At 29.0% G+C, this 27,377-nt stretch overlaps 1 protein-coding gene across 1 annotated transcript; it reads left to right on the top strand.

The window, feature by feature from the left end:
* Positions 1-21,326: 21,326 nt before the first annotated feature.
* Tollo (Toll-like receptor Tollo) lies at positions 21,327-26,209 on the top strand. The gene has a single exon (XM_075370286.1). It carries the CDS (start codon positions 21,376-21,378, stop codon positions 25,156-25,158), a length of 3,783 nt encoding a protein of 1,260 aa, XP_075226401.1. The 5' UTR covers positions 21,327-21,375; the 3' UTR covers positions 25,159-26,209.
* Positions 26,210-27,377: the final 1,168 nt, after the last annotated feature.

Here is a 27,377-nt window from a genome sequence, read left to right on the forward strand (position 1 = left end):
CCAAATTTCTTTGCATTTTGGGCTTTTTTGGACACTTTTGGTCCAGTCGATTGCAATAAAATGGAGATGTGCACAATTAGATGTTAAAATAGTCCTAAATCCAAAATTTCAACATCCTACGGCTAATCGTTTTTGAGTTATACGAGATACATACGTACGTACAGACGTCACGCCGAAACTAGTCAAAATGGATATTTCCGTTGAAATCTAAAAACCGAAATTTTTCGCGACGACAATACTTAGAACAATTAAAGTTTTAAAAAATCTATATTTTTGAACTTTGAACAGCTCCCCCAGCCCCAATATTACCTCAAGTATTTTTTGGAGATATTTACACTGCTATTATGTCTAGGAAGACAAAAATTCATTTATAAAATATGCAATAAATAAAAATATATATATATTTTTTTAAATGGTAAGATAAGATACACGCATGAACTGATCTTAATGTAAAATGGAGTTATTTTGCAAAAGCTTGAGAAAATTGACCCCAAAAACGTATCTAATCCACCCCTTGGGGATAATGACCCCAAAACTTTAAACAATAAATTGCTCCTTATACATATGTATAACATTTCTTCAAAATCGGTTTATCCAGGCAAAAGTTATTAAGTATCAAACTTGCCAACACACAAACGTACCGTACAAAACATAACCCCTACTATTTTTTTTTGTTTTGATGGGGTCCCTGGATAATGAAACGTAGAGAAATATAAAATAAAACCCATACCCCATTTTCTAACTGATTACCACACTTCGCTCTGGCATAGCTCTACAGCTATGGTGCCAGCAGGGTAAAAAGACACTAAAATAATAACCGTTTGATATACGATTATCGGAGTCTAGATACGAGTATAAATAACAAAAGGAATGCATAGAAATTACGTAAAGGCTACAAGTGTGAGCTAAATCTGTGTTACCTCAAAGGAATACATATACATATTTTTTCCCCGAATAGTTTATGGAACATGGTAGTTCATTTATTCATTTTCCGTTGTTTCTTTTTTTATGTTTTTCTATCTGTCCAGCACCTCTTCATTCTTTCTGATATCTCTTTCCTTCGTTATTCAGAAACTTCAGCTCTGTTGTTCTTGAGTTATGGCGCTTCTTGGAAACATTTATTTTCATCTTTTAAAATTCTCTTTAACTTATAATTTCTTCAGTTATATTCATTTCTTTAAGATCCTCTTGGGCTTGTGTGAACCATTTGCCTTTAGTTTTTTACTTTGGACGAAATCAAAAATTCATTCTAAATATATAGGATTGAAATGCAATTCGTCTTTTCCTTCTCATGTCTAACAGTACTTCAATTTTAGTATAAAATTAATTTGAAATAAATAATTACTGAAATTAATTATTTACCTGAAATTTGAAATTAATTTTACCTGATTATTTTGAAACTTGGGAATTTAATTTTTCTCATAATTTCCTTTTCTTTTTTTTAGATTTTCTACTAAACCTTTGTTGCAAAGTGTTAGGTTTTCTGCCGCATAGAGTGTTTCCGGCTTTATCATAGTTGAAATTTTGAGTTCCATGATAGACTATTATATATATTTTTCGTTAGCTGGAAAACTAATTCCATTTTATTAGATGTAGATGATAACGCTTTTTTTCAAAAAATTCCAACGATCCGTTCTCCAAGATATTTGATATTACCTACTTTCTCTATTTTTGTATTATTTATATTAAAGAAATTCGGGCGGGTTTTATCAGTAGTCAAAATATTCTTTTTCTCAAAAGCGATTTTTAGTCCCATTTTATTCCGAGTCTTATCACAGTATTATTCCACTATTTTTGTCTAAATTTTACCTCCATTCTCTTACTAGCTTTTCAAAAGCACAGTTAAAAAGTAGTGGAGAAGTCAGTCTCCTTTTCTTACGCCGGTTTCGATGGGAAAAGGATCAGATAATTCCCCCAGAATTTTATTTTAGAATATGTACTAGTTAATGCTGCTTTGGTTAAGTTTGCGGTTTTGTAATCTACACCTATTTCTGTTAATGTTGAAAAAATGGTGTTCTATCTACCGAATCGTATGTTTTTTTTGAAAATCAATAAAAGTTATGACATATGTTCTATTTTGACATATTTATGTATATTTATTAATTTATTTTTTTACAATTAATTTCTCGAAGGTTTGCGTTAAAACCCTCTAAATATCCGTATGAGTTTAGGCTATAAATCATTACTGTTAACGATTTTATGATTTTGTACTATATCTACTACAGATTAATCATGACAAATCATCAATAAATAAATCAAAATATTTCATTTTATCTTTGTATGAAGGCAATTTTTCATTTTTCTTTGCATGTTTTTACCAACGATCCCAGCCTGTATTATGAAAAGATATCAAAAGTTAAAAAAAAAAAAAACAAACCACAATCATAATCATCAATTATTTCTACTAAATATTAAAAACAAAAACTTAAATCTTCTTCGTTTGGTAATTGGTAACCAACATCCTATATTTTATTTTTCTAAAATAAAAATCAATCAAGCGATAAACGAGAAAAATATATCGATCACCATTAATTTACAGTAAAATAAAAAAATACTGCCGCTCAAATGAAAAAGAAATAAAAAAAAATAAACTATATCGGACACTACAAGTAACGCTGCCAGGGATGTGCTATACAGATCAACACTAACCGGATTTAACTCGTGTTAAATTATCCATAACGCAAATAACGGTTTTCATCAATTTTGGAGAAGTTAAACGATTCAATCAACCGCGTTAAAATAAGCTTCCATAGTGTATCAGGTCATAACTTACTTAATTTATATTAACTAGATAAAAACGTACTACACACACTACACCTAACATTCCTGACTATATTATATTTGACCAATAATAATTAATTAGTCACTTAAGACTCCCGTTATATAATTAGTAGTAATAATAATAACACAAATCAACAAGAGAATGATTGTCAGTAAACGAAATTTCAAAACCGATACTACAATATCAAGATTAAAAAATCTGATGTGGACAACACATGACTTCCTTGTACGCCTTTTAAATTACATTTACAATTATTTTTTTTTTAATGAAAAGTACATAAAATTTTATTTCATTAAAGACTTCTGATTTTTTTTTTTGAATTATTATTCACCGTAATTTTTTTTTACAATGAGAGGTTATTCATTATTTTATATTAATCAATATAATTAAATTAAAAAAAAGTCAGATTCAAACCGATGTGCCTTCCCTTGTAAGATCAAAATATTTCATTACTAACAATTTTATTTGGCTATAACTCTAGAACCGATGAAAATAAGTACCACTTAAAATATATAGTTGAAAAGTTCTTAATAAGGGCTTATTATTGCAGTTAAGATAAGTCCAAAATCAAAATTTCTTTGCATTTTGAGCTTATTTGGACACTTTTGATTCAGTCGATTGCAATCAAAAGGGGAGGTCCACAACTAAATGTTACACCAGTCCTAAATCCAAAATTTCAACATCCTACGGCTAATCGTTTTTTATTTATGCGAAATACATACACGTACGTACAGAAGTCACACCAAAACTAGTCAAAATGGTTTCAGGGATAGCCAAAATGGATATTTCCGTTAAAATCTGGAAACCGAAATTTTTGCGATCACAATACAATTCCGTTACTTTGCACAAGGAAGTAAAAATCATATCAAGAACATGTTAATTATTGAAATTCCGGATTACCGGTGAAAAAAATACCATAATTTCAGCTTAATGATAAAGATTTACAGTAAACCTAAACACTATCGTCAGTAAAAAAAAATCACAAATTAAAAAAAATAAAAGCCGTTAAAACGAGTAAAAGAAGTATAAAGATATTTTAATTAAATAAATTGTTTTTAATTCGTTAATACTTTCCACTGTCTTACATACTACGTAAAGGTAAATAATTTACAACCAAACATAAAAGTAATTAAAATGTTAAAAGTAAATAAAATCTGACGGGAAAAATAATGTACGGACAGAGACTTCTATATAATATAACGTCGCAAAAAATTTCAGTTATATTTCCAAATATTTCACTACATCACTAAATACAACGCCGTTAATTAAACCACGAAGCATTAAATAAATATTCTAAAACACAGCAGTACAGATAGATCCTTATACTCGCTGATATTCTGGGTATATTGTTTAAATAGGTAATGTACATTTCCTATTGATTTGAAGTAGTGTAGATAATTTATCTACTTTATTTAGCAACTATATTGTAATATTCCAATTACAGTTTCTTACGAAATCAATTTTGTAGTTTACGAAAAATGCAACGTTAGATCGGGATTCGAATCCAGAAGATAGGAGATATTATTTTACTACTTACAATACCTGTCCAAGTATTTTTACTTTCTTGGCACCACAACTCTAGAGCTATGCTACAAGAAGGAAAGTACAGTAATCACTCAAAAAATGGGATATAGGTTCTTTGCATTTCTCGACGTTTTTTGACCCAGGGACACCAAAAAAAGAAAAAAAAGTGAGGTTAATGTTCGTACGTACGTATGTATGTACATTTGTTCGGCGTGTTTGAAGGTTAATAACTTTGGACTGGTTAAACAGATTTTGATGAAATTTTGTGAATATGACTTGTGAATATGGAACTAATTTGAAGCTATGGAATTTGAAGCTAAAACTTTGGGGTCAATATCTCAGGAGGTGGGTAGAAAGGCTTTTGGAGTCAATTTTATCAAAATTTTGCAAAGATAACCTCGCTTTATATTAAGCTACCTAATATATCTTTATAGCTTTATAGCACTAATACAATGCCGTTAATTAAATCGCATAACATAAAATATATATCCTAAAACACAGTAGTACAGGTCCTTGTAGGTATTCCGGCTACGATAAGTAATGGCACTACCCAAAAAAAAATTACATTTACATGCGTACATGCATACCTTACCCATTTTTAAAAAATCAAATGCCCCAAAATTCCCTCCTTCCCCACAAATCGAGAAAAGGTATCACTTTATTTATTGCATATTTTTTATCTGAATTTTTTTACGTCTTCCTAAGCATAAGAGTAGTGCAAGTGTCCCCCATAAAAATACTTTGGGGAAAATTTTGGGGATGGGCGAGCTGAACAAAGTTAAAAAATATAAATTTTTAATAACTTTTTTTAGTTTATTTAAATTTTTTTAATAACATTACACCACCAAAAGAAATTCTTAGGTAATTTTTTATTGGTTGTAAATTTTTTATTGGTTGTAAATTTTTCAGTGGATGTTTTTAAAATGTCTTCCATTTTACACAGTAAACGTAAAAAAATCAAATAATTTTCTTAGAAGGTGATTTTGGAGGTGGTGATCAGAAAAAATACCGTTTTTGGAATTTTTAAAACTTTTTTTGGTATATTTAGACACGTAATGTTTACCATAAAACTTCGCTATAAATTACCCGAAACCCCCAAAAAATCATGTTAAGTAACTTTTTTCATGTATCATTATTTTTTCACTGTACAAGGAAAAATAACCAATACCAGGAAAGTATTACAACTTTGTTGTCAGATTTTTTTATGTCGGAGATGCTTTTCCTGAAAGTAAGAATGTTAATTACAAACCATTAATTCCTGTAGAGTATCTGCTTCATTTCAATAAGTAACTCTACGCGACATTTGGCTCGGCTATGAAAGCAAAAAATTTACTTATCACTTTCCCAAATAAACCTGGCATGGAGCTTATTTTTCTTGATTACAGCTACGTATTATTCGGGTATCAATCGTTAAGTCATGACTTTAACAAAATTGCATATAACCTTTGCGGTACTGACATTTAATATATACAAAAGTAATTTATTTATTTATTTACATAGAAACAACAGGATTACGCCCTCTTACAGTTACTAAATGATAAATTAATTTTTTAGGGTGAAAAAAATGCCGTGCCTGACCGGGATTCGAACCTGAGACCTCTGGATGAAAGGCCGAGACGCTACCATTCCGCCACGGAAATCTGTAAACAATGTAACTTTTTCACCTGTTGAAATTAATTAAAATTTAATAAGGTTCAAAAACAAAAAAAGAAATAGTTTTTAAATTTCCTGTAGTTTGGTTTATGAAAACAAAACTTTTATTTATATGTATATATATATTATTTTTTTTACCGATTATTTTTTTTTACTTAATAACTTAGTAGTGAAAAGACAAAAGTAATATAAAAATCTTTTTCTAAATATTTTGATCTAAATATTACGAGTAACAAAACAGTGGTACTAACAATAATAATAGCAAATATATATACATAAATTTCAAACTTTTGATTCGAGTTGAAATGTAATACAATACTCCAGTATACTTGTATTTTTAGGCATGCAATGTAAGCTAAAACCTTACAGTAATTCCAGATGAATCAACCTCTCATTAATTTCAGATTTTTCTCTAAAATTAGAAAAAGATATTTTTTAATACAATTCAAATGAAAAACAAATAAAAAACTTACAACCTTAGAAAAGATTCCCAGAGACGTTACTGAAAAACCGTAGGAGAGAAAAAACGTTTTTCCTAACATATGTAAGTATGCTTTTACAATGGTTACTTTGTACATTATTTAAACAGTTTTATTAAATATAAATTCATTTCTGTTCTGTGATAACTTTCTAATAGTTATTAAAAGTCTATTTTATGAATTCTAATTTTTGAATAGAAATTTAACACGATTAAACGAGAGATAAACCGGTTAATAAATTTTTTAGAATTTTTTTCGAGAAGGTAAAAACTAAAATTAGAAAACATTAGAATATAATATTTCTATACGACAAAATTACCATTAGAATTAAGCCCTCTTCAGACATAAATATTGGATTTTCTCCCCATGTCGTATAACTAATTTACAATTACCAGTATACTGCAAGACAGAAAATGAATGTATGCGTGAACACATATTAGAAACGATTGTCATTAACTTAATATGTTTTGCCATAACCGAGAAACTGCCGTTAACTACCCGGAAATTTAGAAACGCATTATACAAAAGGCGTCATCATTTAATCAGTATATAAGACGAATTGTTAATTCACAATATTATATATAATATACTCGCAAAATCCGAAACCAATTAAATTAATTTCAATTTAATTACCTTGTAACTTTTAAGAAATATGACAAGAGAAATAAGTCATATTCGTACATTCCAATAAAATTTAATTATAGCAGTCTAATTCTTCATCCGTCAATAATAACAATAATTATTAATAATACAATAATAATTTTATTACCAACGATAGACAACTAGTTATAGTTGTAATAGTTAATTAAATAACTCCATACTGAAACAAAAATGAAACCGAGTCCTAAAAAATAGTTATAACAATAACGGTAATTTATAATTCATTTCATAGTAAATTATAATTTAATTGATTCTTAGATAATATATATATATATATATATATATATATATATATATATATATATATATATATATATACTCGGTAAATAATTATCCCATATATATGGAAAAAATTCAATATTTATGTCTGAAGAAAGCTTAATTCTTAATAGTAATTTTCTGGTATAGATATATTATATTCTAATTTTTTATGTGTATACACGCGCACGCACAAAATTACAAAAAGTAATAATTTGATTTCAGTAATATACATATTAATAATGACATAATTATTTTCTGATTTAACCTTTAGTGTTTTCGAGGGTTAGTTATCTTCAGCCTTTTTTGTTTTATATGGAATTATAAATTTAAAATTCTTAAAATTTTATAAAAATGTTCATTATACCCCTTTTTAATGTGAATATGCGGTATAATTTATTTAAAATTCTACAGAAATGTAACAGATTTTAATTAAAAATTTGAAAAAAAAAATACTATATCCTCTTTGCTCATGCTTTTCTTCTCACCGAATATTTAAATAAATTTACACCTAAAGCCATTCCCAAAGTTTAATAAAAAAATCGCTTCAATAGACCAAGCGGTTTGTAAGTTTAAAGGGAACATGGGTACAAATTAACGACCTATACATACAGACGTCATTTATAATTAAAATAAAAATAGACAAGTTGGTTGAATTACTCGGTGTCGTTTAGATAACCGTTCTTAACTATTAACCTGAAACGGAACCTTTAGTTATAATTTAAAAAAAAACCGTTCATTTCTTGACTTCTAAAATAGTTTAATAAAATAAAAAAAAGATTACAAAAAAAAAATAAACAAGTTCTATTAATTTTAGTAAATTAATTATATTCTTACATCAAAATTTTATTTCAAAGATGATATACTTTTCATTTCTCTAGTAACACTTTTAGTTTTGCTAAACAAATAATAATAATACAAATTCCTTACAATACAATTAAAATTACTCGTAAATTAACATCAGAAAGAAAGGAAAAAATCAAACAGCGACACTTTTGTTTATCATATTTATGTTGATTATTTCAAACGTTTTTCAAGGTAATGAAATATATCAATAAATCATAACAGATTATACAACAAACTACGTATAAGCAAAAATAAATGAAGTACAATGTAAGAAAAACTTCAATTATTTAATCTATTCAAACATAAAGAAGATAATCTACAACGCCGCTTACTAACAGAATAAATATTTTTATAAACCAACAACGTATATTTTAAAAAATTAAAAAAAAAGGTAATCAGAAAAGGACTTTTAAATCTACAAAACCAAATAAAATAAAATATATTGACATAAACGACATAAATTTTAAATCAGATTTAATATTACTGAACCATTGTAAATTAGCAAACCGGTAATAATAACATAAAGGAAAATAGAAGTCAAACGATAGTTTTTAAGTACGGACGTGTTACACGTAATATTTTATTTATAAATAACTGCAACCTACATTATTTCGATATAAGAAAATACTGTAACATTATAGCAAAAATAATAAATAAATACATAAATAACGATCGTATCATAAAACCGCATAATATCGCAGTAAAAAATAAATAGCCTCATGTAAAGAAAAAAAGCCGAGGCGTTCAAATAAACTGTAAAAATATGTACTCCACTTCACAGGTAATTTTGTTTATAAAAATAAAAGATAATTAAATAAAATTTTCATTACACATAACCGCCTAAATTTTATTTACGTAAATAAAATTTTTATGGATCCAGTAATTTGCTTGTATCAACAATCTCTTCCCACAATTTATAGTCTACAATTCTCCATATATACATATATATATAAAGCATAAACTAAAAAATTAGACTGCAAAACTTGTATGAAATTCTGCTTAAAAAATAAATATAAATCATATCTATTAAAAATAAATAAAATGTTTTATATCAACTAATAATTTTCTGAAAATATAATATAAAAACGAAAGTTAATTTAACGATTAAAAAAAAAAACAAAAAACTGCTTTATTACATCCGTTTCAAGATATCAATGTATTTGTATATTTTATGTTTCGATACAGATAAAAAAAATCTATAAACTTAAGCTGTAAATTCCGATAAGAATTCTTCCACATGAAATAAGAATAAATACACATCGAATGGATTCATTCGATGGCTTCTAATCATATCTATTAATAATAATAAAAAATAATAAATTGTAAAAAAAATATTGTAAAATCGTCCAAATTCCTTTATCTGTATCATCTATCCGTATCACCCTGATGCAAATGACGATACAAATTTATGTAACATTCAGTATTCGCATCATCTTAACGAATATATATTTATATGCACATATACTTATGTGATAAGATACAAATATTAAAATACTTTATGAGGGCACACACTATAATACTAATTCATAGCTCAGACGACAGTAGCGTGAAATATTATCTTATTGAATTAAAAAAGGAACGTAACATTTTTCAACTATTATTGATTACGGTGATGCAGAGTGAATTCAAATCTACTAAAAATATAATAAAATTACAAATTTCAATAACAAATAAATTTTAAATGTACGAATAATAACCAAGAAATAAATAAAACCAATTCATTAAAACATTCTACAATTTTGATCCTCCGAAGCAAGATCCTGTTTTATGAATTCGATTCTTAGGTACACCATCTATTTGTCTGTGTGTTTGTAAAGATGTTACAGTCAAACACGATTTTTAATTTTTCATAAACGTTTCTAATTTCAAAAATGTTTAACAGGATTAACGGAAAAATGAAGAAGGAGAGAAGTTTCCCCGCTGTTACAGATTGAACACCTGGTATTCCCCTCCAATCATGTCACAATTTCTAGCCTGTTCCTCAGCAGCTACGGGTTACATTCTACGTTTTACTCATCTTTTCTAATCTTTACTCATCTCTGGATGGATAAAGTGACAAATGAAGAGGTATTGCGGCAAATAGGTGAAGAAAGAAGCATTTGGAAAAATATAGTTAAAAGAAGAGACAGACTTATAGGCCACATACTAAGACATCTTGGAATAATCGCTTTAATATTGGAAGGACAGGTAGTAGGAAAAAAATTGTGTAAGCAGGCCACGTTTGGAATATGTAAAACAAATTGTTAGGGATGTAGGATGTAGGGGGTATACCGAAATGAAACGCCTAGCACTAGATAGGGAATCTTGGAGAGCTGCATCAAACCGGTCAAATGACTGAAGACCAAAAAAAAAAAACTCATCTTTTAAGTTAAGACTGTCTCTGAGACCGTTATCCTAATACTGTACGGGACATTGCCTTTTTTACTACATATTAAATAACTTATTTTTTCATTGTTCCTTTCTTTTTTTACATCTTAAATCATTAAACAATCTGGAATTGGAAATATATGTTCCTTTCCATGGTCCGAAGTCAGCGATTTCCGGAATCCTTGGAACCACTTTTTACCGTATTGCTAACACAGTAAGATTATTTTTTCGTATGACTAAACCTTCCAATTGTTAACTGTCGATCAATTATGATGGACAATTTCGTTTTGTATTTTATTCTGTTAAATCCAGTATAAAATTACGGAAGTTAATTGTTCATAGAAATGCTATTAAAATTTAAAAAAAATAAACTTAATTGCTCGCAATAAAAATAGTAAAATTTCTTTAGCGAGTTTGTGTTGTTATTAGGTTGAACTTAAAGTTACAGGACGCAAGTAACCAAATACAGGAATTCACGTTAACTTCTACGCTGCGTATACAGAAAATCGGTATAATTGTTCGTGTATTTAATGTTTCAAAAAAATATTTTTTTTTTTTATTTTTAGTTCGTGTAACTGAGTGGCTGACGAATAACGAAACCAAGGCCAGATTAACCGGCCAATTCAGAGATAATTTACTTCGGTTATTATATCATATTATAATTAAATGCTTTATTTTAAAACATCATTATTATTAAACGGTTTCTGTTTTCAATAATTCCATCAAAAATAGTACGAAATAATGACTAAAATAAAAGAAAATTTTAAAAGCACAAAAAGCTAATAAATAAGGATGAATATTATGGTAGACTGCACATTAAAAACCTTAAAATTAATCTGACTTGAAATTACAATCTAAAACACAATAATCACTAAAAAAAAACTTCGTAGAGAAACTCACAAATTGTTGTACCAACTTTTTTTCAAAATTTGATCTGTTAAACATATTTCATTAGACTTATACAAAGGATTATACTTGTAGAATATAATATATGTCTACAGTACTTTCTGACCAATATATCTTTTCAATTAAAATATTCTACGCTAAGAAATTTTACTCCACCATAACATATTTCGTAAAATCATACATTTGTAAAGAATTAACTCTGTATAATATGTAAAAAAAAAAGCTGACGCATTTCTAAAAATATTTTACTGAGATTTATATCATTATATAAAGGCAGAAAATGAAATACATCTTTTCAGCCTATAATACATTCAAATTTGTTTATTAAGTTTCAGTATATCATATAACTTAATACTTTTCTATATTATTCAATCAGACAATCTTCAGGGATCAATAGACTTCAGTTTAGTAAATAAAATTTGGAGAGAAGCAATGATGAAAAACATAAGAAGAAGTGTAGTCTTTTTTTAATAGCAGAACACAACCGGTAAGATGGCCGAACGCGAAATCCAAATTTATACAACACAACCCGACTAAAACAAGTATTTAATTTGACTTGTAACACTAAACAAATATTTTATATTAAAATATAAAGCGATTTCAAAGGATCTGACTTCACTTTAATATATATATATATATATATATATATATATATATATATATATATATATAAAATAAAAAACAACTATCAACAACATTACCAACCCTTGATTTGACAATTTAAAAAAAATTGAAGTATTTTTTATTACAATGTCTTGTCGGTTTAAGTTTTTTGTAGAATTTAATTTTACGTTTTGAAATTTTATTTTATGTAAAATGAAGGCTGGATACAAAAAGTCACAGACGGTAAAAAAAAACAAAATTAGAAACTTGTGTCTCCATAAACGTGAGAAAAGGAATGCAGAGAAATTAAGTGAAGAGATGATTGCGTGTCTAAACATGCTCTCAATTCAACAATATGCATTACTTACTTACCTCGAATTTTTCAACTAATTTCCTAAACAGTTCCTATGAAAATACTTTGAACGTATCAGATCATTAATCAACGATATATAACTGCGCTACAACAATCCAATACTAAGCGATCTTGACGACAAAAACAACTGAAAAATAATTTTAAATTGTCTGTGTAATTGTTCATTAAAAACAAGTTTTTCACTTGTGGAAAAATATGGAAAAATTAAGACGAAAAAAGGAACATGATCTACAAAATAAAAGACAGTTATTGAATTCGGTACAGTGGTGAAGAGTAAGGCTTCAACTTAAGAGGCTGCATCGCGGGCTCCCGCTTGAATTGACCGAAAGCAATAAAATCAACTAAAATTCAGAACGGTTGTTTTTACGGGATTTTTAAAAATACAACAGTATGATTAGTTTGACCACATGAATATCCAAAATACCATCAATTCACTAATTTAATTACAGGTATGCTAAATCTTATCGTACAAAATCAAGCAGAACATGATTAACAGTTACACATGTTAAATAAAACTTTATACGTACGACCTTTTGTCTTTTCAAATTTCTAAGAAATTTTTTACTTTTTGAACAAAAGATTCATACGTTTATTGTAGATTCATAAACAAGAATTTTTTAACAAAATTATTTTTTTTATTGAAATAATCGCCATTTTTCATTGAATCAAAACAATACGATATTAATAAATTTTAAAACGAGTATTTAAAACAATCTGATGTGGAAACCACATGACTTACTTGTATGCCTATTAAATTACACATACACATTTTTTTTAATGAAAAGTAAATAACATTTTATTTCATTAATAACTTCTCTGATATTATTTCATGTTTTTTTTATTACTGAATTATTTATCGTAAATTTATTTTACAATCAGAGATATAATTATTACTTAATAAATCAATATAAATAAATTAAAAAAAAAAAAAACTTAAAAAAAACGATGAAGTTCGAACCGATGTGATGCCTTCTCTTTCTAAGATCCAAATATTTCATTCATTAAAATTTCATATGTCTATAACTCAGGAACCAATGAAAATAAGTACCACGTATGATATATATTTTAGAAGAACTCTCAATTAGAGCTTATTTACTGCAGTTAAGAAAACGTCCAAAATTCTCATTTTTGGGGGGATTTTTGGTTTTTTTGGACACTTTTGGTTCAGTGGATTGCAATCAGAAGGGAAGGTGCATAACTAGAAGTTACAACAGTCCTAAATCCAAAATTTCAACATCCTACGGCCAATCGTTTTTGAGTTATGCGAGATACGTCACGCCGAAACTAGTTAAAATGGATTCAGGGATGGTCATAATGAATATTTCCGTTGAAATCTGAAAACCTAAATTTTTTGCGATTGCAATACTTCCTTTATTTCGTACAAGGAAGTAAAAATGAAAAACTCCACTCCAATAATTAAAACGAATTGGCGAAATACCTATCCCGATGAGAACCGATGAATTAAAATCCATTCGGCAATTGTGAACGTAAAAATAATAAAAAAATAAATAAGAGTATAAACAATAGTAATAAAATGTAAATTAATTTTTTTTTTTTTATTAATTCAAGATCGTTTTATTTACGTATTAGATTAGATAATACACAAAGAAAACAACATTGGTTGTCGGAGGAGTTGCGACATCCACCAGATAAAGACAATTAAGTTACGATGATAAAAGCGATATCTAAAAAACATGAATAATAAATTAATAAGGAAAAAGAGTTTATATAACAGAAAAGGAGAAAAGTATGATAAAATATACGACCGATTCTTGTTTTATTGTTTCCATAAAGAGAGCAAGCACGACGCGACGAAGCGAATCGACATCGCAACAACGCCGAGATTATTTCAATTATGTATTAACAATTTACAGGTAAAGTAATATTATTATATCTTAGGTATATATACACAAAGAGTAAACCGACCGACGTTTAATGTTAACTATGGACCGACCGTAAAACCGAGAACTTAATATAATTAATACGTGCAGTTATTGAGTTCGTCTTTTATAAGTATTTTATTCTATACAAGAAATATATATACGACTGCCTTTATATTAACTTATATTCTAGTTATGTATTCTTCTATTAGTTGTAATATTTTTTATTGTTTGTAATCTATCGGTAACATTCTACATGTATCGTTGCCGACGAACACTGATTTACATTCTCTGGAATGGTATCGAGCAAATCACGGGACGATACAAATAATTTAAACGTACGCAAAAGAATTTCATTTAATCAGATGATAAATCTTTGACAAAATTCTTAAAATAATATACAACTTTATTTATGCATGGAGTACATTATAATACACTTAACGATTTTGTTTATTAGTATAAGCGATCTTAAAAGTATAATTAATAAACAAAGTAGGCTGAAATTTTATTTTTTAAATGTATGAATGTAAAAACACTAGACCCTATTCTAGTACTGTTTGAACTTTTTGTGTAACAGGTAGTAGCAAATTTATAGACATTTCCAAGAATAACAAACATCTTACGCAGGCTAAAGAAAAATGATGGTTTCACGTTCTATTCTACATTGAGGCATGCATGATATATATATATATTCTTCAGTAGCCTTATGAAATGCAGATATCAGCTATGTGATACCTATACTTAATTCACCACGAGGACTGGGAATCACAGTACTCTCAGAGTGTTAAACTACCAAAAGTAATCTCAATGTTTTTTTAATTAAAAAAATATTGAAACATCAGAAATTGGTACAGAATTTCTTTGATACATTCTATCAAGAATCAATGACTCAATAGTAGTACGATAGTTTTACGAAAAATAAAGAAAAGGAAATTTTCAGTTTTTTAAATCTCTTAAAATAAAAGTTAAAAAAAAATTTAAACGTTTAAAGGTTATTATTAATTTTAATTTCATTTGGATAACAGTAAATCAAAAATTTATTTAAAGGTAACTTTTTTTAATTATCATTGCCGAGCCTCATTCAAAAAAAATAATTTTAGCGCTCTATTTCACTATTTACTAGAAAATAAAGCCTCCTTCATTATATTTCTAATATTAATGAAGTTGAGAGATGTTTAAGTTAAGTTAATTAAAATTTAATTTGTATAATTAAATTTATAGAAAAAGATTTATTTATTTTTGCAAACGTTTTAACGCTACAAAAATTTACATTTGGATTAAAAAATATAATTCCATATTTTTACTGGATAGTGTTCGTATATATATATATATATATATATATATATATATATATATATATAAAATTTGTGTATCAAATTTTTCCCTATGAATGTGCTCTGTTTTGTATATGTATATATATATATACAAAACAGAGCACATTCATAGGGAAAAATTTGATACACAAATTTTTGATTTGATATTTTTTCAAATTTCTTTCAAAGCCGAGTCAAATAAAGGATAAAATACCCAGATTCGTAAAAAATTATCCAATACGAAGAATTCTGGTTAAAACAAAATTATGGAAAATGTTTTTTGATTGGAAAGGTGAGATTTGGCAAACGGTGGGTATCTATATATAATAATAATCTTAGCAGATTTGCTACTACAAATATTATCACATAAAGACGCATATATTTATCGATTTTACTGTTATTTTTATTATTTATCTTCTTACTAATCGCTCTTACATTTTCAGACTTATCATTTATTTTTTTCATTAAACCTACAGTTAAAATGTGGATATGGATACAGGAATATTAATATAGGCTTTTATCCCTCGGATTACTTGCACTTATAATTTGTTAATAGGAATCGTTAACTTTAATTTTAAAGTCATAAATTAAATAAGTGAAAATCTAATGAATTGCAACAAACAGAAGGATAATGAGTTAAATATTAAAACAAGTAATGAATGATAAAACCGTAAGTCGATAATGAACTTAATGTTTGATGTTCAAATTAGAATGAATGGATAATGTAAGGAAGATATCAAAAGAAAAGTGATAAAAAAATAAAAAAAATTCCATGAAAACAATAGTTAGTATAAAACAAACTTAAAAATTTCAAGGGATTATCTAAAATAACATGAAGTATATAGCGCTTTGAGGTGTGAAACAAGGGAGAAGTGGGATAACAGAAAACCAAACAATAGTAAATTACATAATAATAAAACAATCTTTTTTTTTTTTTTAATTTTACGAGTTAATCATTAAAATGAACCTTTAAAAGACAATTGGAAAAGAAAGAAGCTTGTAAAAAGGACTAAGTAGGCGAGACATATATCACGGCAGTCACAGCAAGTTAATCTAGTTAAAAAATGAAATTTGGAAAATACAAACAATAAAGAAAAGGCAAACATTAAAATATATGAAACAGAAAAGTGTGAATGTAACATGACTCCTACAACGAAACTACGACATGGCGAAAAACGGAAATGAATCGGGTAATGCATCAAATCGGTTAAAATGACTGCCGATTAAAAACAATGGATTAATAGCAATCCTGATCCCCGTCCGAGATTTTTGATAAGCTAAAAAATTTCCATTCCATATCTCACCTATATGCTTCCCGCTAACTTGGTGTGAATTCATCCTAAATTCACCATAGTTTTTAGAATTAATCTAAAAAAAAAAAAAATCACACGAATCATTTTTGAATAATGAAATGGAAATCGATTTTTTTTTTTGTAAATAAGAGTATTTCATCGTGTCTAATCTGAATAATATCTCAAATAAGTATATCCTTCTTTGAAGAGGCCAGGAAAATTCGGATGCACAGGCAATTTTTAAATAAGCTGAAAAAAAAAGGGTCTGAAGAACAAGATTTAATAACTATTCAAAGCATATACAATAAGTGCATAATGTAATCTAATCAGAATAAATAAATAAATAAAATTAAATCATTTAGGTGGAAAAAAACCGTTTTAATAAAACATAACTTTTTATAATCGAAGATCTTAGGGTATTATTAAGTTATTCAATTAAAAAATAATATAAGAATAGGCCAGATTTAACCCATACTCGGGAATCTGATTTGAAACATTACTGCACCGTAACACCAAAATTAATCATAAATTTTAAAAATTAAAATTAAAAAAAAAACATAATTGATTTCACAACGATAGTATTGCTGCCATAAAACTAATAACTGAAAAAATTGATAAACATTATCATAAATATGTGTCCGTGTGTGTTTGTGTAATATAATTACCATACATAAAGGTTTTATTTATCAGATAAATTTGAAAATTAAACGGAAAAATTGAATATAAAAAAAGCCTTTTTTTCCGATTTTTAAAACATTATGAGGAAAACACTAGTTGCTTCGTTTTCTAAGTAAAAATAACTGAAATGAAGCAACAAGTGGCTGGTTTTCTTACTTGCCCGACCGTTCACATCACTAAAATATACTCTATCGTAACTAAAATATCTATTTACTACGCAGTAAAATCCTGTACAGTGATTAGAAAGCACAGATCAACGTAATAAACATATTTTACTTCACTACAGTATATATTAAACAATATGAGTTTTTTAGTCTATCCCAAACAAGTAAAATAATACGTGGATGAAGGTACAAATAGATTAACGTTTCCTGATATAAAATGAACCTTGTTACATAAATGCATTAATGAATCCAAACGCAAAAAAAAATCAAGTTTGTAAATTAAAAATAATTATTTCAACTACTACGGGTAATCGAGTAAAATGTCAATGTTATACGTACACTCTATGTCCGTTAACAAATGGTAAGGTAACCCCATATATATGTATGTGCCTAACATTAAAATTAACGTAAAGTGCCAAATCGACACAACTAACAGTCACCCAAACTAATTAATTAACGTACCTGGCCCATAATGCATTACATATTATGCAGACTGTACGGGTAAAAAATTCTATACTTTTTATTAATTAGTAGTTTTCAACCTATTAAAATTAAAAATAATATCGTAAATTAAATAAGATCGGAATTAAAAAAAAAGAAAGTTAAGTTTTTTCCAGAGAACAGTAAAAAGTAATAAATGTTTAGAAACGTAAGGAAAAATCTAAACAATTTTCATTACAAACTATATAAAAATAACTTTAATGATATTAAAAAATTTAATTCGTAAACGAATACAAAGGACCACATAAATTATCCGGTGAAAAAATAATAAATATAAAATATTTAAAAATAAATAATTTTTTTGAATAGAGGAAATTATTTTTTTTTTCAGGAATAATATCAATCGTTTAAACAGCCAATATATTAAATGTGAGACATCACAAGGATAAATAATAGTATTCGAGAATAAAAGTATTAAACACACACACACACACAAATAATAAATCCACTACCAGTTTAATCTAATTTATAAATCGTGTTCTGTTAGCAACCAGATGGTGGTTCGGTGACCGGGCTAGAAAGAGAGAGAGAAATTGAGATTCTATACAGAAGAGAAAAATGAAGTACAAAGGTAAAGGGATAGGAGGAAGAGGAGAAGTATGCTAAAACAAACAGGTAAGAAAAAAATATATATACAGATGAGGGCGTCACAAAAGAAAGATGCATAGCATAGCGCAACAAGATTTCACGTCGAGGCGTAATATTTTTAATTTCTAAGCTACTTAAAAGTTAAACACATTTCAATAAAATGAATCGTCTTATTACCAACATAAAATACTAAAGAAAAAATCAGAGGAAAAGTATAAAAAATAAAACCGGCGGGTGATACGTAAAACTATTTGAAATTATTTGTCTTCAAAATTGACGACTAGCAAAACTGACAGTAAAATAAAACGAAGCGGCAGCGTAATTACTCTACATATTACGGATACAATTCTTTAAAGAACGTCATGAACTTTCAAGTAGTTAACAATAAACACTGAATCAATCACACACCCGTACCTTTATAAACTTCAACAACATTCCGACCGTAAAATGAAAATACAAACCGAGCGCGATCTTTTTAAATACCAGAGAAGATCGACCGCATCAACTCCAACCTTAGACGAAGTATAAGAGTGGATAAAGAGAAATAACAATTTCTACCTTTCAGCTAAAATCGCAAAAGCTATAATTCTTCTGTTTTACAACTACTTGTAACTAACCCGACAAACTAAAACCACGCAATATTTAATCTTAGTTACAATTTTATTAGCGACATTTAATTCGACTTTACGTCACTCGAAATAATTAGTAATATTTATAATATTTAATATTAACAATGATTAAGAAAAAAAAATATCAACATCCGCTTGACTTTGTAGGTTAAATGAAAATGAATTATAATCAAAAAATCAATTGTATTAACTTAAATTCTACCGATCTATGTGGCTGAATAGGTAGTGTCCCGGCATTTCGTGCGGAGGTCCCGGGTTCGATTCCCGATCAGGCACGGACATTTTACGCTACCAATTTCTACCGGGCTAATGACCATAGCTACTGCTGCCTTGCTCTTTCATAAAACTTAAATTCTTCACTCAATTTTTTTATTATTATCGGGTAGTAAGCAAAAATATAATACTAAAGATACAATCTCTCTCTGTCTCTGTGTGCGAGTGCGTGCACGTGTATAATTATGTTCTCAAAATAGAACACAAAGTAATCGTGACGGAAAAAATCTGTATAACCATGTAATTTTTCGTTTAAAAATGTTGAAATTCTGTTATCTGGATGAAAAAAGGATCGCTGAAACTTTTTACAAAATTTAAAAAACTCAAAATCGGTGCATCAAAATACATAAAACAAAAAAAAATCAACAAATATGTAAGAGAAACGAGAATCCCCCCATTTTTTTGTAATCGGTTAAAAATATAAAAAAGAAGTAAATAAAAATATTTTAATACACCGTAAGTTTAACACTTTATTTTAGTAAGGAAAAATTAAAATTAATTATCGTTAAAATAATCAATTATATTTTGGTAAATACAACTTTTTAATTAAATTAGGATTCACCCGGAATAAAAAAAAAATGGATTATAATAGAATCACATAATTTTGATTTACATATTTTAATAAATTTCAAAATATGTAATTGAAATTGAAAAATGTTTAATGCATAAATAAAAAATAATAAAGTTATTAAAGTTTGCATAAAAATTATGCAAGTAGTTTCATAAAGGTTTACAAGCAGTAATTTGTAATTTTAGTATTTATAAAGTAATTTACAGATATAAAAATTATATTTTATAATATTTACACAAACAAATTTATAAATTTAGGTTTACGTAAAAATTCAGAAAAATGGAAATATAAAATTAGTGCAAGCTGGAAAAGGAATTTTTTTCAATGACACTATTTAAATAATAAAAATGTTAACAAATAGGGACTATTCACGTACTGAAATTACTAATTTGAACTGGTTTCTAATAAAACTATTAAAAAAACTTGAAATGCTTCGCAAAATATTTACAGAAAATTGCAAAGGTAGACGAGATTGACAAAGGAAAAAAAAGGAAGTGATTGTTTTAAGACGACAATGATTGTTTTAATTTTTTTTCCGGAAAAAAAAATTATTTCAATTTGGGAAAGAAGACAGAAAGCGGCACAACACAGTGCTGAAGTGTGTCCCATCAATCTCCGCGTAATTAATGGTTTACTCCTCCACGAGTGGAAATTAAAAGGAGCCAAAGAAGAAAGAATAAATTTTGAAACAGGTTCTGAACCGCCCCTATTTACCCTGCTCATCAGCGGTTCCGATGATGGGCGGCGTCGCATACACAAGAAGTCTGTTTAGCATTATTCAGGTACGATGATAATACTGGAAGGTAGCGGACTCCGGCATAACGCACGGCGGGCAGCATTGTTCGGAGTGGGTGTTAAGAAGCGACTCCCAGATGTCGTGACCTTCCTGCCGACTGGAGGGGGCAGCCGCTTGTCGGTCCGGTAGTAGGGAGGGGGTACTGGTTGCGGTGCAAGGCCACAAGACCAGTCAGTCTGTGAGAGGCGCTCAGAACGAGCAGAGCCGTGCGAGTGATGGTGTGATCAGTGTAGTGCGTGATGCAGTGCCCGTCCAACAGGATGCGGCGGAGCCCAGTTGTGTTCGCGGTCCTCCTGGGCGCGGTGTTCGGAGTGTTAAGCGCCTCGCTCAGTAAGGCGTTGCGTTATCAAGCGCCTGACGAATGTAAGTGGTTAGCGGTCTCTGAAGACGGTGTCGAACGCGAAGTTACTTCCGATCACGACCAGGAGGTGGCGCTTGTATGTCATCTAAGGACCATAAATTCCGAAATCGAAAATACTAATTTCAGTGTGATACAATCGCAATATACTGTTCGTTTACGAATCGAGTGCGCCGATATGTTTTATTTTCAAAGTTCGCTTAACCCCGGTAGTTTTCACACGTTAACGGACTTGAAGGAATTATCCGTCGAGTACTGTAAAGTGGCTAACCTCACCGCGGGTGCTTTTCGCGGCTTAAGACAACTTCGTAATTTAACTTTAAGGACTCATAATACGGACTGGTCGGCTATGACACTCGAAATCGAAAACGACGCGTTTACGGAGGAGCTCGGTCTTTTGGAAAGGTTAGACCTCAGTCTCAATAATATTTGGAGCCTTCCCGACGGTATTTTCTGTCCTCTTCAAAGCTTGGAGTTCCTTAATTTAACACGAAATAGGATACGCGATGTAGAAACGTTTCGTTTCGGCGGTTCATCGCCTCAAAGATGCGGTACCAATCTACGTATCATCGATCTGTCGAACAACAGCATCGACACCCTTCCGTCGGCAGTCCTGTCAAAATTATCCCGCCTAAGAGAACTTAACCTCCAAGGCAATTCCATATCCTTTATCGCAGACCATGCATTAGACGGTTTAACCTCACTTCTGTCCCTTAACCTAGCTGACAACAAACTAGTCAACCTCCCTCCTGAACTTTTTGCCGATACGCACGATATTAAAGAACTTCACCTGCAGAACAATTCCATTAACGTTCTTGCACCAGGCCTATTCAATGATCTCAGTCAACTCCTGGTTTTGGACCTGTCCGACAACGAGTTAACGGATGAGTGGATTAACAGTGCTACATTCGCCGGTCTTTTGAGGTTGGTTATTTTAAGTCTGTCAGGAAATAATATCGCAAAGTTAGAACCGTCAGTTTTTAGAGATTTATATACGTTACAGATATTACGACTAGAAGATAATGCCATCGAGACTATCGCCGAAAACACGTTTCTTTCTTTGAATAATTTACATACCTTAATATTATCTAAAAATAAACTAACGAGGGTCGACAGTAATACTTTCAGCGGTTTGTTCGGATTAAGTGTGTTATCGATAGATAGTAATTCCATCGCTTACATCGACCCAGAAGCTCTTAAAAATTCATCCGGTCTTCAAGACCTTCATCTCAACAGCAACAAGTTATACGATATACCTGCAGTTTTAACGGACGTTCCTCAGTTAAAAACATTAGACCTCGGTGATAATGTAATTACAGAACTATTTAATTCATCGTTCGTTTCCATGCAAGAGTTAGTAGGGCTTAGACTGACTGAAAACAACATAGGAAACTTGTCGAAAGGTGTTTTTGATAAAATGACTTCGCTAAGAATATTAAATTTATCGAGTAATAAAATTCAACAAATAGAAACCGGCTGTTTCGATAACAATAAAAATCTATTGGCGATTCGTCTGGACGGAAATTACTTAACAGGAATCAACGGACTGTTCGGAAAATTACCTAATCTCGTCTGGCTAAACATTTCAGAAAATCTACTTCAATGGTTCGACTACGCCCAGATTCCAACAGGACTGCAATGGTTAGACATTCATGGAAATCAAATCGCCGAATTAGGAAACTACTTTGAAATCGAGAGTCAACTGCATCTTACAATGTTCGACGCCAGCCACAACAAACTGACCGAAATTACCGGCAGCGCTATACCCGACAGCGTTGAAGTCCTTAACCTATCCGACAATATCATTTCTAAAGTGCAATCCTATACTTTTTTCAAAAAACCTAACCTCACCCGTGTCGAACTTCAAGGTAACCAGATAAAAAGCCTAACCCAAAATTCCTTAAGAATTTCAACTATCCCTCACGGAAAAGAAATCCCAGAATTTTACATCGGTAATAATCCGTTCCAGTGCGACTGTACGATGCAGTGGTTACAACAATATAGAGTGGATGAAGAACGGAAAACACCGAGACTGATGGATTTAGATTCTGTAGTTTGCAAACTGTTGTACAATAGAGTAACATCTTTCGTATTACTTCACGAAGCCACCCCCGACCAGTTTTTGTGTCAGTACGATTCTAACTGTTTTCCGTTCTGTCATTGTTGTGATTTCGACGCTTGTGATTGTGAAATGACGTGTCCGAATAATTGTACCTGTTATCATGATCTTTCGTGGTCGGCTAATGTGGTCGACTGTTCCAGATCGGGTTACGTCGACAGTTTACCGGAACGTATACCGATGGATTCGACTCAACTGTATTTAGACGGCAATAACATCAGAGTGGTAGGAAGTCATAGTTTTATCGGAAGAAAAAAATTACAAGTATTATTTTTAAACGGGTCCAACGTCGAAATAATACATAACAGAACGTTTAACGGTTTAAAAGAACTAGAACTATTACGGCTCGAAGATAATAAAATTTCTGAATTGAAAGGTTACGAATTCGAAGGTCTGGAAAGTTTACGCGAATTGTATTTACACAATAATCGAATAACATCCGTTCAAAATACCACGTTCGTATCGTTAACACAGCTCCGGGTACTCAGATTGGATCATAACAGAATCGTATCGTTCGCGGTGTGGCAATTATCATCTACGCTTACAAAAATTAGCCTTGCGTCTAATCCGTGGTCGTGTCAATGCGATTACGTTGAACGTTTCCGTGAATACTTGCATTATACCGGACATTTTGTAATAGACAGTGCTGCGATACGTTGTAAAAATAACAGTGATGATACAGAAGACGGCGGTTTCAACATTTTAAAAGAAAACGTTACATCTTGTATCACATACAACATTACAAACTTTATAGAACCCCCTGTAAATAACAGTTTTACATCTACTACGATAATACAACGTCAAGATTTGCAAGATTATATGCCGTTAGTTATTATCACGCTCGTAGTGTTTTTTGTTATAATAATATTTACGTTAGTTATATTTGTATATAGACAAGAAATGAGAGTGTGGTTTCATTCACGTTTCGGCGTAAGACTATTTTATAGAACCAGTGAGATCGAAATGGACGATCGCGATAAGTTGTTCGACGCTTTCGTCAGTTACAGTTCAAAAGACGAAGCGTTTGTGGCGGAGGAGTTGGCGCCGATGTTAGAAAACGGTGATCCTCCCTATAAACTGTGTTTACATTACCGTGAATTTCCGATGGGGGGGTTCTTAGCGGATACGATAGTCCAAGCCGTCGAATCGTCACGGCGTACCATAATGGTATTATCGGAAAATTTTATTAAATCCGAATGGTGCCGGTTCGAATTTAAATCCGCGCACCATCAAGTCCTGAGGGACAGGAGACGAAGACTGATCGTCATATTATTGGGTGAAGTCCCCCAAAAGGATCTAGATCCCGATATAAGACTGTATCTCAAGACTAATACCTATCTACAGTGGGGCGACAAACTCTTCTGGGAAAAACTTAAATTCGCCCTTCCCGACGTCCCTAATAACCAGAGGCCGAGGAACAACCAGAGCCATCATCATGTCCACAGGCATCATAACCACAACCATAATCATACTCATCATCATCATGGACATAACCACAACACGCAACAGACGAACACCGCCAGAAGTGTAGCCATACATATCTGACAATAAGCCAGATATAATATTATATACATAAATATCTTTTTTTACGATGTGATATACGATTAATATGTACAGTGTAATTATTTATATGTAAAGTGATAGATATATTTAAATTATAAGTGGTATAAAAATAACAAGTGCGTGCGAGTGATAATATAAATAATGTAAGAAAGATTTCGTAAATAAAAAGTGTGATCAGTGTACATAGGAAAAAGGTTTATTAAAAAAAAAATTAAAAAAAATAGTCACATATCGTATAAATACTTGTACATAGAACGATTTTCCCCCTTATATATAAATGAAATTGAAAAATAAAATCGAAATTAATTTATATTTTTGAGCCAATTTATAAAAATGTATAATTTTTTTGTAATTTATTTTTTTTGTTCTTAATTTATAACATTTCTAAAAAAAAATCGCGGTTTTTTTAAATAATATATTTTAATCCACAAAATAATAAAAAAAGCTTGTTTTTTTATGTTAACATGGTGCTAAATATCGGTGTACAAACAGACAAATACATCTCACAACTTGATTGATTGATATCTTCTGTTATAATAGGTAAATAATTATTTAAATTATATTTTCATGTCTTGTTTATTATTATTATTCTATAAATATAATTTGTATAATTGTAATTAGTTTAATTAATTATTGTTGCCATCAGATTTTTATGCATTTTCTATTTTATATAATTATTCATTACAGATATATTATGTTATGAACTCAGTATAAATAATAATAGTAATGAAATAATGGACAGATTATTAACTATATAGACAATATTAATATTCTGACTGGTATAAGCTTTTCTTTTTGTTTATCACAAATTTTTTATAAAAATAATATACAATTTTTTTTATGACTGAAATCCCCATAAAATGTGTGATATTGTTTATAAGTCAATTAATGTATTATTTTTTTTTTTTACAATTATTGATAAAAGTGAATATATAATAATTATTTAATTTTTTTTTGAAAAAAATTATATATTTGCATACAATTTAAAAAAATAATAAATCTTAAATGTGGGAAAAATGACAATAAATCCCATATTGAAAAAATAATAATTTCTTTTTATTTTTAAATATTCATATATACCCTTTCCTGTAGTTTTAGTTAAATAACGGAAGAAAATGCTTCTACTACTATTTGCAATAGCTTATATTATCTACATGCAACTACAATTGTTACATGTAAGTCAACACAAATCATGTAAGCTATTTATGATTGGCATAAATAAATAAATTTAAAGAGATTTTTTGTTGTTTATAAAAAAAAACAACAAAACTTTTAATTACTAAGTAGTACATATTTATAATATATTCTAAATGTGAATAAACATTATAATATTACAATTCTTGAGTGTATAAATAATATAGATAACGTTCTATTTCTCATAAGCAGTAAGAAATACATTTAATTCAATTACTTTTTTATGGAAAATTTAAAAATAAAAAAAAATTACAAAAATGTAATAAGATAGAAAAAAAAATTATAGTGTTTGTAGTATCGCATTTAGAATATATTACTCAGTAAAAGGGTGGGAAAAAATTATTTTAAAGAAATACATTTTCAGATATATATAGCAAATAACTATATTAAAAAAAAAAAAACTAATCCGACGAGAATCGGCGATGTTACTTTTTAATTTAACTCGCTTATCTCAAAATTGTCAAGTGTTTTACAGAAATTTTATTATTAAAATATAAAAAGTTTTAGAGATATATCAGTAAGGGATTTTAAAATGATATAAGCAGTTAACCTTCATCGGCGCCATTTTTATATATATATTTTTTTACTTTTATATTTAAAAACCTAGATTAAATTAAATCCTAAAACACGTCCATATCAGCCATTTTTTTTATTACAAAAATTAATTTACCGAAATTAATTTTTTTCTATTAAAAAAAAAACCATTAGTTAAATATGATAAATGTTATTTCATTATGGCAATTATTTGATGGTAAAATTTTATTTAAATTTAATTTTACAAAATAATTAAGGAAAATTGTTTTTACTGAATATATTTTATTAAATAATTGATTAAAACACAATAATAAAATTTAAAAAAAACTACCAACACCATTTTATATTATTATTCACATAGCGTAAACAAAACAAACGCGTCACACAGCATAAGTAATAGACTCGTGAGTATTTTTTAGAGATAAATAATCATTATATAAACCTATAAACATTTTTACTATTAGAATACTACA

Source organism: Lycorma delicatula, chromosome 7, assembly GCF_047948215.1.
Source record: "Lycorma delicatula isolate Av1 chromosome 7, ASM4794821v1, whole genome shotgun sequence".
NCBI classification, from domain to species: domain Eukaryota; kingdom Metazoa; phylum Arthropoda; class Insecta; order Hemiptera; family Fulgoridae; genus Lycorma; species Lycorma delicatula.

Excerpts from the sequence above, each read along its gene's own strand:
- Tollo (XM_075370286.1), top strand. The coding sequence starts at position 21,376 with ATGCAGTGCCCGTCCAACAGGATGCGGCGGAGCCCAGTTGTGTTCGCG.